The sequence below is a fragment of the Prionailurus bengalensis genome, chromosome D2 (genome assembly GCF_016509475.1).
Source record: "Prionailurus bengalensis isolate Pbe53 chromosome D2, Fcat_Pben_1.1_paternal_pri, whole genome shotgun sequence".
Lineage (NCBI taxonomy): Eukaryota > Metazoa > Chordata > Mammalia > Carnivora > Felidae > Prionailurus > Prionailurus bengalensis.
The window spans coordinates 24,804,830-24,818,118 of NC_057351.1; the positions used below are offsets into that span (position 1 = coordinate 24,804,830).

The 13,289-nt window shown below is 38.4% G+C and overlaps 1 protein-coding gene across 1 annotated transcript in view; it reads left to right on the forward strand.

The window, feature by feature from the left end:
• REEP3 (receptor accessory protein 3) overlaps positions 1-11,627 on the forward strand; it is a 99,563-nt gene extending 87,936 nt beyond the window's left edge. Inside the window, exons 6-8 of the mRNA XM_043596446.1 lie at positions 1,779-1,926; positions 10,229-10,374; positions 11,470-11,627. Coding sequence (XP_043452381.1) covers positions 1,779-1,926; positions 10,229-10,374; positions 11,470-11,526 — 351 coding nt within the window. The 3' untranslated portion in view covers positions 11,527-11,627. The remainder of the gene's footprint in view (positions 1-1,778; positions 1,927-10,228; positions 10,375-11,469) is intronic.
• The last annotated feature ends 1,662 nt before the right edge of the window (positions 11,628-13,289 follow it).

Consider the following 13,289-nt stretch of genomic DNA (forward strand, 5'->3'; position numbering starts at 1 on the left):
TCAGTTGATGGACATATGGCATGACAAGAATGGAAAGATATATGGGACCCAATTATTTTTATTGAGGATGCAGACCCTTTAATTTAATCATTTCTTTTCACAATGTAAAAAATATAGTAGAAATACAAAGTCCAAGTGGGGTATAGGAATGGCCTTTGGTTTTGACATAATATGAATATGATATGAAGTAGAGTAGTTGAGTGAAGATCTTTTTTCAGTGTAAAATATAGTAATGTCCAAATGTTTATAGTGCCTCAGCCTTTGAAATCTGGAAATTTAGAGATGGACCATTATGGATGAGTTTCTACAGTAACATCATAACTAGAGGCCATCATAAATTTGCATGTGTGAGAAGAAATAATAGGAGTAAAAAAACCTTTAAAAGAATATTTTTAAAGCAGCTATAAATGAGTCATCTGTATGCTATGCAAATTTTCAAAGTGGGTAAATTTAGAAATTATTTTTTCTCTTTATATTTGGGAAAGAAATGTAATTAGGTCTGTAAAGTTCAGAAGGGTCTCTTTCAGAGCCATGCACTGATGAAAATCACTGAACTGTCTATAGTGATGGAAATGTTCTGTATCTGCTCTATCCAATACAGTAGCCTCTAGTCACATGTGGCTAGTGAGCATTTGAAATGTGCAAGTAAGAAACTACATTTTAAGTTTATTTAATTTTACTTAATTTAAATGAAGTACCCACATGTGCCCATTGTCTATCATATTGTTAAGGCTTTAAAATGATTTGAAGTCAAATTGCATAGTAGTACATACACCTTGCCAGATAGTGAATTCATTAACTAAATATCATTTTGCATCCAAGATTCTTTGACTTTTAATTTTTTTTACTTTGTTCTAAGTAGAACCATTACCACTGCTGACTTAGCTTATCTTTAAAACAGTATGTCTTTTACTTTAAAAAGTTATTCTAAATCATAAACCCCAAAGTGCCAGTTTTAGGCAAGAGCAAAATAATGGATGCTGTCTACTCTGAGGGTAAGCTCATCATACATTTTTTTACATTTAAAATAAATTACAAAACTGAAATGTTTGGGAGTGCAATGTACTGATGTCTACAACTTACTTTGAAATGCATTTTAAAAATGAATTGATGGAGGCACCTGGGTGGCTCAGTTGGTTAAGCTTCTGACTCTTGGTTTCCGCTCAGTTCACAATCTCATGGTTTCGTGAGTTCAAGCCCCATGTCAGGCTCTGTGCTAGCAGCTCGGATCCTGCTTAAGATTCTCTCTCTCTCTCTCTCTCTCTCTCTCTCTCTCTCTCTCTGCCATTCCCCTACTCGCTCTGTCTCTCTCAAAATAAATAAACTTTAAAAAAATGGATTGAGGGGCTCCTGGGTGGCTCAGTCAGTTAAGCATCCAACTTCAGCCCTGATCATGATCTCACGGTCCATGAGTTCGAGCCCCACGTCGGGCTCTGTGCTGACAGCTCAGAGCCTGGAGCCTGTTTGGGATCCTGTGTCTCCCTCTCTCTCTGCCCTCCACCACTCACACTCTGTTTCTGTCTCTCTCAAAAATAAACATTAAAAAAATTTTTTTTAATGGATTTATGGATAGATTGATAGTAGATATGTGATAAAATACAGGAAAATGTAAACAATATATGGGTGTTCACTCTGCAATTCTTTCAACTTTTCTGAAAGTTTCATAATAAAATCAATAAAGCTTCATGATAAAGTGTTGGGAGGAATTTAAATGTAAGCATACTAAGTATTTTAAAGTGTACTTTTTTCCTCGAATCTCTCACTTCTCTGTTAAATAGAGCCAAGGAGCAATAACAGAACGTTTACGAAGTTTTAGTATGCACGATCTAACAGCTATCCAAGGGGATGAGCCTGTGGGACAAAGATCATACCAATCTCTACAAGAAGCAAAAAAGAAAAGTAAATCAGTCTCCGGTGAATCAGCAGGTGTGTTTGTTTGTTTTAATATATTTTCCTTTCACGATTAGAATTTTGAGTCCAGGTGGGTACTAAAATAATACATGGTAACTATCTGAATTTGAGCAGAGGGAAATTTACTTTTAAGCTTATGTTGCAAATTTACGCTTAACTATAGTTCTCGTTCTCTAAATTTTCTCTGAATAAAGTTGGTGCTTGCCTTTTGTTGACTCCAGAGATAATCCAACTAAGAGAGTAACAGTAGCCTCTTGTGTTGCCATGAATTTTTAGAAACCTTGAGTGTGATTATTACCACCTCCCTGCCACCAGCACCAGTTCTGACTTGTGATCAGTGCTCTTTCTACTCAAGTCATGTGGTGACATCTGAGTGTTATAGTTAAACACTCTTTATTGTAAATGCTATGAACAAATAAGGATATTGACTCACAAGATAAAAAGTTTTAAGTGGGTGACAAAGGGTGACTCAGTTTGTAAATAGGATTACTACAATGGAAAATATGTTGAAATTCCATAGTCTAGTTCAAGAACTAACTTGTAGGTATTTCTAATATAAATTATGAGCATGGCATAGTTGATATGTTCTAAAACTTTGATAAAGCATTCTGATCTTAGAAATATACACATAAATAAAAAGACATACCTCCTTAGTTATTTTGTCACATATAAGAAAATTGTAGTTCAAGGCTCAGATGAAAATTAAGATCATTATGACATTTCTTATTAATATATTATTAACTCCTTAAGGTACAAGGCTTTTTGGGGTGTGTGTGTGTGTGTGTGTGTGTGTGTGTGTGTGTGTTTAGGTAGTTTTCTTTTGAGGGAGGTTAAAAATCACCCTTTACATTGAAACCAATTTGAGAAATAAAACAACCGTCCCTTCTTACAGACAAAAAATAGTGAACTTTTTCTGAGTTCTCCGTAGAATGAATAACTTTACCAAGTTGGTGGCTGTTACCTAAAAGGTAGTAATTAAGCATTAGCCATTGATTGAGGTAGTAATATTTTTAAGAATGAGAACCAGTGAACTTTGAACCATCATCCTTAATACATTAACAGTGTAAAAGTAGTTTATAATATAGGCATTTTCTTAATATACATTTAAAAATTAGATATACTGATTTTGATTGTGGAGTCTGCTGTATATATTTTGCTTGATTTGGAACAGTTATCTGACAACTTTATCAGCAGTTTATTCATAATTATACTTTAGAATTGGTTAAGAGTGATATTCTAATAGTTAAATGAAAACAAGATTACAAATATGAAAATGCGTAGCTGTTTTTGTGATATTCATCTATTAAACTTAAAATAATGGGGCTAAAATATTTTAAGGTAGTAAGATGCTATTTAGGTCTTCTGTTAGATTTTAAGCCATGAAATTAAAACAACAAGATTAGAGAAATATGAAGTAAATAGTAGCAGTACAAGAAAGGAACTTATTCAGTTATTAAATTAAAATTTTAATATGCATTACTTTGCACAAGTTCTAAGTTTCCTACAGAATGGTACATACTTTGAGCCCTCTTCCCTAAGGAAAAAATTTAACAAAAACAATCTGTCTTAAAAATATTTTTTTAGAGGGCGCCTGGGTGGTTCAGTTGGTTAAGCGTCTGACTTCGGCTCAGGTCATGATCTCACGGTTCGTAGGTTCAAGCCCCGCATCAGGCTCTGTGCTGACAGCTCCAAGCCTGGAGCCTGCTTTGGATTCTGTATCTCCCTCTCTCTCTGCACCTCCCCTGCTGATGCCCTGTCTCTCTCTCTCTCCCTCTCTCTCTCTATCAAAAATAAACATTAAAAAAATAATTTTTTTTTAGGGGCTTCTGGGTGGCTCAGTCGATTAAGCATCTGACTTCAGTTCAGATCATGATCTCACAGCTCGTGAGAGCTTGAGCCCCACATCGGACTCTGTGCTGACAGCTCAGAGCCTGGAGCCCGCTTCAGATTCTGTCTGTCTCTCTCTGCCCCTCCCCGCTCATGCTCTGTCTATCTCTCTCAAAAATCAATGAACAAACGGGGCGCCTGGGTGGCTCAGTTGGTTGAGCACCCAACTTCAGCTCAGGTCATGATCTCACAGTTCGTGGGTTCTAGCCCCCCATCGGGCTCTGTGCTGACAGCTCAGAGCCTGGAGCCTGCTTCAGATTCTGTGTCTCCCTCTCTCTCTGCGCCTCCCCTGCTCATGCTCTGTCTCTCTCTGTCTCAAAAATAAGTAAAAACATTAAAAAAAAAATCAATGAACATTAAAAAAAAAATCTTTTTTAAAAAGTGATAAGGTTCCAGGACAGGAAGAGTTGAAGAGAAGATAATAATAGACAGTCTATATAAACATAAGTCCAAGATATACATGGAAATTTATCAGATGAGAATGATGGCCTTTCAGGAAGGTGGGGGAGGTGTTAGGATAATTGCTAGACTTAGAAGATGGGGTAGAAGATGAAGTTATTCCTCTATCTCAAACCTTTCATCAAAATACTTAAAAGATTAAGACTTAAATATAAGATACTAAGCTATAATATAGTAGGAAATTCCTGAGTATATATTTAAACCAGAACTAGAAGACATAAGGGAAAACTTGAGAGGTTTTTCTATATAAAAAATATATATATAACATATAAGGGAAAAATACTCCATACCATACAAAACAAACTAGAAGAAATATTCTCATGTGATACAGGCAAAGGGTTCAGATTTTAACAATACAAAGAATTCTTTCAAGCCAATTATTGTTAATTCTACTAAAGAATACAGCATGAAAAAGACATTCAGCCTCACACACAAAGAAAGAGTAAATTAAAATAGTAATGACAGTAATTTTTCCTCACCAGATTGGCAAAAATATTTTTTTAATTAGCAGTGCTCTCTGTGTTGGTAATTATTCTAGTTATCTGTTTCTGTGTAACGAACTATAAACAGTGACCTGAAAAAGTCACAGTCATTTTTTTGCTCATGAACCTGGGGGAGACTGGGCTCAGGGAGGGAGATCTTGCTCAAGGTCTTAGGCAGCTACAAACAGCACCTGGGGCTCGAGTCAGAATCTCAAAGTCTTCTTCATTCACATGTGTGCTGTTTCAGCTGTGAAGATTCAAACAGGTGATGGCTGAAACAGTTGGGGCTTCTCTGGCCTCTCCTTCTCTACGTCTCTCTACATGGTCTCTGAGAGTGTGGGGGGCTTCTTATCTGGCAGCTAAAAGCTCGCAGAGAGGGTGTTTCAACCCAAGTGGCAGAAGTCATGCAGCCTCACTTCCGCCTCATGGCAGTTTGTTGAGACTGGTACCTACGAGAGGAGGAGGGGCGCCTGGCTGGCTTAGTTGGTGGAGCGTGCAACTCTTGATCGCAGGGTCGTGAGCTCAAGCCCTGCATTGGGCAGAGAGATTACCTTAAAAAGAAAAAAGGAAAAAAGATTTAATAGAAGAGGAGAAAAGTGTCAGAATTTGCGGACATGTTTGAAAATCACCACAGCAAGCATGTTGGGAAACAAACACTCTCATACACTTTGTATGAGAGTTTAAAGTGGAATAATCCTTTTGATGACAATCTGGCAATAATTATCAAAATGTATTCCCTCTAACTCACCAAGAAACTTCTAAGACTGTGTCATAAAGAAATAATCAGACAAGTGTTCAAAGATGTAGGTACAAGAACAATTATCTCGTTGTTTATAGTAACATAATATTGGAACAAACTAAACTCCTAAAAGAAATGGTTAAGCAAAAGCATGGTTTATTAGCCACGAAAATTGATAATGTCATTCTCTACTTACTGACATAAAAACATATCCAGATTGTGGGGAAATAAACAATAACAAAACAATCTGTGTGTTATAATCCAACACTGTAGAGACACAATAAATAGATGAAATGAATTTATATATGTAAGTTATTTTTCAAATGTGTATACATAGGGAAGAGTCTGGAAGGGTATTGCTAAAATGTTAACAGTGTTCAGTTCGAGTATGGGACTTCAGTGATCTTTTTTTTTTTAATCAACCTATTTCCTAAATCAGAAAGAACAGTACTCTTTCTTTTGAAAAACAACTCAGGTACTCAGTTTTTAGGTCATGAATTATTTTTTATTTCATTTACTTCCAAAATTCCTCAAGAAAAAAATAAGTTTTTCAGTGTGGTAATCACATTCACATTGCAAAGTCTCTTTACTGGTTCATGTGATTAATACATTTACCCCAGATGATCTGCTTGTTCACACAAGCAAACTCAAATTATTTGGAAAAGTGGGTCCATTTTGAAAACTCCTCATGGCCTGCTCTGACTGGTTTGAGGTTGGCTGGTCAAGAAAAATTCTGCTTTGATGAAGCTATTCAAATCTTCATGTTGTCACCATGGCAAAAAGAGCTCCCTCCAGATGCATTTCTGTAAGAAAATGGACTCCTTGAACATGATGTTCACATCCCTTGAAAGAACACCACGTTGTGATAAGTGGGAATGTTTTTTCTGCAAAGAAACTGCTTCTCCCATATTATTTAAAATTGGCTCAATATTCAGTTTTAGTACCAGCACATAAAGAAATAAAGCACATATTCTTTGTTTTAGGTGCTTTACATATTTACTTAATCCTTAAGATGACTATACAGGTTAAATATTTTATACTTATTTTTCAGATAATGAAACTGAGACATAAGGAGATTAAATTACCTGTCAAGATAGTCCTTGACATAGTCAATGACATAAATGAGGTATCCAAGGTTCCTAAGCTAATTCTTATTCTTTCTCTTTTTAATTTATAAAAAGGCTACACTTAGGGAGACAGTTGGGGCTGGAACTCTGAATTCAAATAATTTGAGTAGGTAGCGACCTTAGAGATGCTTTCGTCAAAGATGGCAGATGGGTGACATGCCTGCTCCCTGCTCCCGTGCCCATGGTGGCAGACATTGCTGAAGGACTGTGGCACTTTACGACACTAGTTCACAGTCCCCCTCAACATAATGCTCCCAACAGCTCAGCGGGGTCAGAGTTCACATTCACATGGAAACTTATCCATCATCTTTCATCTGTCTCACTACGTTACCATTTAAGAAAACAAAGGCCTGGTGAGCCTTGGTAGCTCAGTCAGTTAAGCGTCCAACTTCGGCTCACGTCATGGTTTCACGGCTTGTGGGTTCAAGCCCCACATCGGGCTCTGTGCTGGCAACACGGAACCTGCTCTGGAGTCTCTCTCTCCCTCTGTCTCTGCCCCTCCCCTTCTTGCTCTCTCTCTCTCTCTGTCTCCCTCTCCCCCTCTATCTTTCTCAAAAAATAAAAAAATAACATTTAAAAAAGAAAAGAAAGGCCTGGAGAGAGGCAAGATGTACTTTGGCTCTCACAGCTAGTAGGCAGTGAAGTCCTCTAAGAGGTCCAGGGTGCCTTCCAGGTCAAACTTTCTGTGATTCTACACCTATATTAATATAAGATGGGAAAACTTAAAATATACCAACTGTAACATGTGTGAGCTGTGAATACCAGGTCAGTTTGCAAAAGCATCTGCTGGTTTCCTAAAATGGTAACAGAGCTTTGGGCTGAAGCTGGCCAGACATCTACAGGGCCCCGGGCAATACAGGCTCCTCAGGCTTGGGTCCCAGTCACTGCTCCTCAGGAATGTGTGTGGAACGACTCCGTCCAGCGTAGATCACTAATGTAAACTTAGCATCACCTTTGTATGGCCCCGCAGTACCCCACTAGTTTCGCTTTCCCTGGGCTTGGCAGACCTGTAAACCACTCAGCCATCTCACTTAGTGCCTACTGTGATAGGACACCCAGATTTGGGCTTCCCTTATAGTCTCAGGTCTCCCTCCTACTCTGAACACTTTTAAATCCTTGGACAACTTTGATTAACACTATTTCCAGCACTCACAGCAGAATGTTCATACATACTCGTTTCCAGGTTTTAAGTGGAATAGAAAAATGCATATTTTAGCAAAGATATTTGACTTGACTCCTCGCTCTTAGACGCATAGTTTGGTTTAATCAATTGCTAAGTTAAACTTGTCAATTTCATCTCCTTGTGGATCCCAAATCTGGCTCCTGTCTCTGTCTTTGCTCCTTGGACCCCGTCATCTCTGACCTGCCATACTGCAGTAACCTCCCTGTGTCCTGTGTCATCCACTTCATTCCCCAAAGTGCAAAAGGAATCTCTGAAAGAACCCAAGTGTAATCATATCACCCTCCGCTTAAAATGCCTCAGGCCCCCCCCCCCCCCCCCCGTTGCTCTCTGGTGAAGTCCAAACTCAGTAGCATGTGGTGTATTCGCTCCCCTGCCTTGTTCTCCCACTCCATCATGTGCTGGCTGTATTGAATCATGAGGCTTCCAGAAGTTAGCCACCACCTCCTACAAGAAGTCCTCTCTCACAGCCCACTTTCCCCCACCCCCAGGCTGAGTTAATTATCTTACTGTAGGCTCCCATAGCACCCACCCCATCCTTATCTTCAATTTACAGCATCTATTATAGTGCTGTCATGCCTGTTAAAGTCTGTTCCCTTCCCTTGTTGGACTAAGTTTCTTAGGGTAAAAGATGACAGTTGTGTCTTTTTCATCACTGTATCCCCATAATATAGCGCACTGCCAAACACATAGAATTTTTTGAATATTGTGAAATAATGAATCAATCCATTAACTTTCTCTGAAACCATAATTAGAAAGCTAATAAGATTTGTTACCTGAAATTGGGAAACAAAGAAAGAATAAGGTGTGTATATAATCATCTTTTGAATAAGGTTCCAATCCCATCCCATCAGAAGCATCTTCCCAGGACCACTGACCGTTCCCCTCCCCTGGCCACACTGGCCTGCTTGCAGCTCTTCTAAGCAGTCGTGTGCCCCCTGCCCTCGCTCCCGGCAAGTGCTCTCTGTTCTACCTGGAACACAATTCCTTGGACTGACGGGCGAGGAGTGGGAGGACAATTGATCTTGGCCTAAATCATGACCGATTCTATCCCCAAATCCTCCCTAATTTTTAGCCTAGTAGTCTGGCAGCATAAAATTGTGCTTGCATAATTTACATCTAAAGGTATGTCTCTTATTATGAGACAAAAAAGCTTATTAACAACTCTTCATGGTTTGCTCAGTGAGTCTCAAGTTACTCATGGCCTGGGAGAGCGGATTAATAAACGTTTGTTCAGTATCTTTTTCTTCACATGCAAGAAGTCCATCCACTGCCCCCACCTGAGCCTGGAAAAACTACTTTTTTCTCACCTGAAGATGTAGGTATTTATGCTCCTTATCTTTATTAAAGGAGAATTTGAAACTTAATGGGGCCTTGTAACCTCACCCTTGTCTTGATAACTTGCCTAGCACTCTTCTTGCCACAGACTTGGGCCCCTCTCTTGCTCCATCCAGGCAATGGTTCTCAAATGTTTCGAGCCCTGGACCCTAGGATAAGCATCACCTAGGAACTTGATAGAAATATAGATTCTCAGCCCCACCCTAGGCCTAGCAGTCTTTGTATTAGTAAGTTCTGACTCTTAGTATGTGCCTTTACTAATAAACTCTACTAAGCTTGATAACCACTGCTTCAGGAATGGGAGTGTTCCTGTCTCTGAATCTTGGGCATCAGGATGCTGTCAGACTTCCTGACAATAACCAGCCTGACTACCCGCAAGTTTGCATATTGGCCAATGACCCGTCTTTTGTCGCAACACACAGCGGCCTGTTAGCACACCCGCAGGACCTCTTGCTGACCTTCCTGATGCGGCTGTTTTCTTTGACTAACATCTGTCATCGTAGCCTGTGGTGTTTGTAATTGCTGAGGCCTGCCTGGCTGGCTTTCATCTCAGCAGCTGCAACAGTGTTGCTTTAACATCTCCATGGCCTGCCCCCCCCCCACCCCCAACCTCTCTCAAAGTTCTAGCCCCTTTGGGTCTTATCTGACTCCTTACGTTCACCCTCCCTTTCCCAATCTTGACAAAAGTTTTGACACACAGTGGGAAGAAACCCTTAATTTCTAACTAAAGTCAAAGGCACAAATGACTAAATGAAACACAAAATTGCTTAGATTGTTTAGAGTTCAGGAAAAGGAGAAAGGGCAGGGAGGAGATCTGCTTATGTTCTCTGAGTTTTGGACAAAGTGTTACCTCCTCAAAAATCAATTATTTAAAATCATTCTGAAAAATGCATGGTGAAAATAGGAATAGTCAGGGGAAGAAGTGAGTTATGAGCCTCATCTAGAATAGTGCACAGGGCAATGATTGATGATAAAGGGCGGGGAGCACATTCCAGAGGAGAAAGGGAGAGGAAGGAGTAAGCAGGCAAATGCAGACCATGCATCGAAGTGTGCTCGGATGGAGCGGTGTCCTTTCCCCGAAACATGCTGGTTTTGACCTGTTTAGGTTATGGAATTCCGCTGAAAGACGGAGATGAGAAAACCGATGAAGAAGCCGAAGGGCCGTATTCAGATGATGAGATGTTAACGCACAAAGGGCTTCGAAGATCGCAAAGCATGAAATCCGTGAAAACCGTGAAAGGCCGCAAAGAGGTTAGTCCTGTACAGAGTTGTTTTCCTAATGATTGGTGTTGAAGGCATTATCATCCAGGATATTAGCGATCCATAAAGGAAGGAACCCAGTGGTACATCAGCAGTTACATTTAAAATTCTTTCTTCAGGAAGAACCTGGGTGGCTCAGTCAGTTAAGCACCTAACTCTTGGTTTCAGCTCAGGTCATGAGCTCACAGTTTGTGGGTTCAAGCCCCACGTCAGGCTCTGCTCTGGCAGTGTGGAGCCTTCTTGGGATTCTCTCTCTCTCTCTCTCTCTCTCTCTGCCCCTCCCCCTGCTTGCTCTATCTCTCCCTCAAAGTAAATAAATAAACTTAAAAAAAAAATTATTTATTCAAGGGGTGCCTGGGTCGCTCAGTCAGTTGAGCATCAGACTCTTGATTTTGGCTCAGGTCATGATCTCACCGTTGGGTAGTTTAAGCCCCGCCTCGGGCTCTGCACTGACAGTGTAGAGCCTGCTTGGAGTCTCTGTCTCCCTGTCTCTCTGCCCCTCCCCTGCCCCTGCTGTCTCTCTCTCTCTCAACATAAATAAATAAAAAACATTTAAAAAAATTTTTTTAATTAAAAAAAATTCTTTATTCAGATCGGATATATTAGGATCTCTGGAAGTTTGCAAAATGATAAATTCCTAGTCTTCCCCTGTAAGCAGAAGATGGTATTCTTATATAGCAAATCATATGGTTGTCATGAGCACCCAGTGCCAGCCCTACGCCTAAGCAAAGAAAGCAACTGACAAAAATAACTACATAGTTTTCTTTGAACCAACCCTGTATGAGGACTAACTAGAAGTTTATCTATAATAATAGACTGTCTTTGTGTCTGGAAAGGAGGATTCCAGTGAATGGTCAGATCATTGTGAGCAATGTTCATTGACCTACCAGGTGAAGCACAAATAAGAACAGTTAATGTTTTTATAATGTTACATAAGTAGCCATGTCTTTTGAATACACACTTATAGGATAATTGATTCTTTATATTAGAAAAGCTTTAAAAAATATTACTATGATCATGAGCTATTAAGTTCTAAGTTGAAAAGTAATCATCTAATTTGTAATAATGACACATTTCTCTCTTCAGGTGCGATATGGGTCACTAAAATATAAAGTGAAGAAGAGACCACAGGTGTATTTTTAGTCATCTGCACCTCAAGATCCCAAGACAAGTTATGCTAATCCATCAGCTTTTCTTCTAACATTATCCAGGATTTACACGTTAAAATAATACTTTAAACTGTGGCGGTGATAGGGTTTATTTTCATCAATCTAAGTAGCTTTTATTTCTTTAACCATTACTTCCATGTCCTGACTACTCCAGGTAATTATGCAAAGCTTATATATATATATATATATATATGTATATCTATATATGTATACATATGTACATATGTATATACATATGTATACATATACATATATATGTATACATTTACATATATATGTATACATTTATAGATATACATATATATCTCAGAAATAGTAGAAAATTGTGTTATCTGTTTTCAAATTCCTCAACAACATTGAGTGCCTGGGACATTAAGATGAAACACAAACCCACAGTATACTTGAAAAGAGTCTTTTTACAGTTTAAGATACATCAGCCTTTGTGGTATTGTATTGTGTTTACCTCCGTTTATGTTATATCTATCACATGAGGATAGTAATTAGATAGGCCTCTGATCAGCAGTGATAGGACAAGGGCATAATGTAAGATATAGTGTGTTTTATATATTCTTCAAATTTTTACTTTTAACATACTTGTCGGTTTTTCCACCATCAGCTGAACGTTTTCGAAACAAATATTTGAAAGCCAGGTCTCCACATAGCACTTTTATTCCTGACTAGTTTTGCACACTTGAAAATTGTTTACTTATTTACGACTGTTCATTTATTTTAAGCTTTACTGACACTTTATTGTTATTGGTCATATCCTGACATGTCACATTTATGCCTCGAATTTCATCATCTCTTTTCCTGTGGGTTTCATTTGTTAAATTTGTTAGGTTCTAATAATATGAAAATATACCTAATTGTCCAACTTTAACTATTTTTAATTCTCTCCTCTATAGATAAGAAGCTGTTTTACACATCAACTAGTTTTCCATATTTAACCCTACATTGGTAGTCACACTTAGCATGTTTTTGTTAACACTGGTGACATTTTCAGCATTTAGAAGCAGTAGCTTTAAAAAAAAAAAAAAGTAGTAGCTTTTGTGAAACAGAGTCACGAAATTATCCAGCAGTCAGTCCATTCACAAGGTTGACCTCCTATGTGCTGCTGACTTATAAATCTGTATTGACTACATTTGAATCACTCATCTTTCTGGCTGAGATCATTTCCTGAATATAGGTGCCAATGCAAAATACAGATGTTAATCTTACATACTAGAAACTATTAGAATAGATATTAGAAAAATATATTTTAATCCAAGAGATTGTGAGTTACTAAATGTGGAGGCTTTTTTAGGTTGCATTGATAACTATGCATTAACTCTGTTAATGGTGGTGGTTTTAGTGATCACTCATCAAATTGGTACAGTTGTAACCATTCAGATAATTTACTTGACTGTTCTGTTTGTCCAAAAGAGAAAACAATGAGTGAGATTTGTGAGATCTTTGACCTTTCTACCTTTTAAGAAGTGAAACCAGCTGGCAATGTATATTCAGGACCTCCTCGGATTGTTGGCAGAGGATAGAATGTTTACTTAGGACTACCTTAGTTTAATTCATACATTTCTCTTGATACATTCTCTTAAAACATTATCTAGACTCTCTCACATTCTTGATATATGACACCAAGAAAAAATTCCCTCAACTTTGTTTCTCTGAAAGTTTAATTCTATGAGTGTCTTCATTACTTTACCGTGACTAATTTTTAACCTTTTAGTTTTCTAAAAAGAC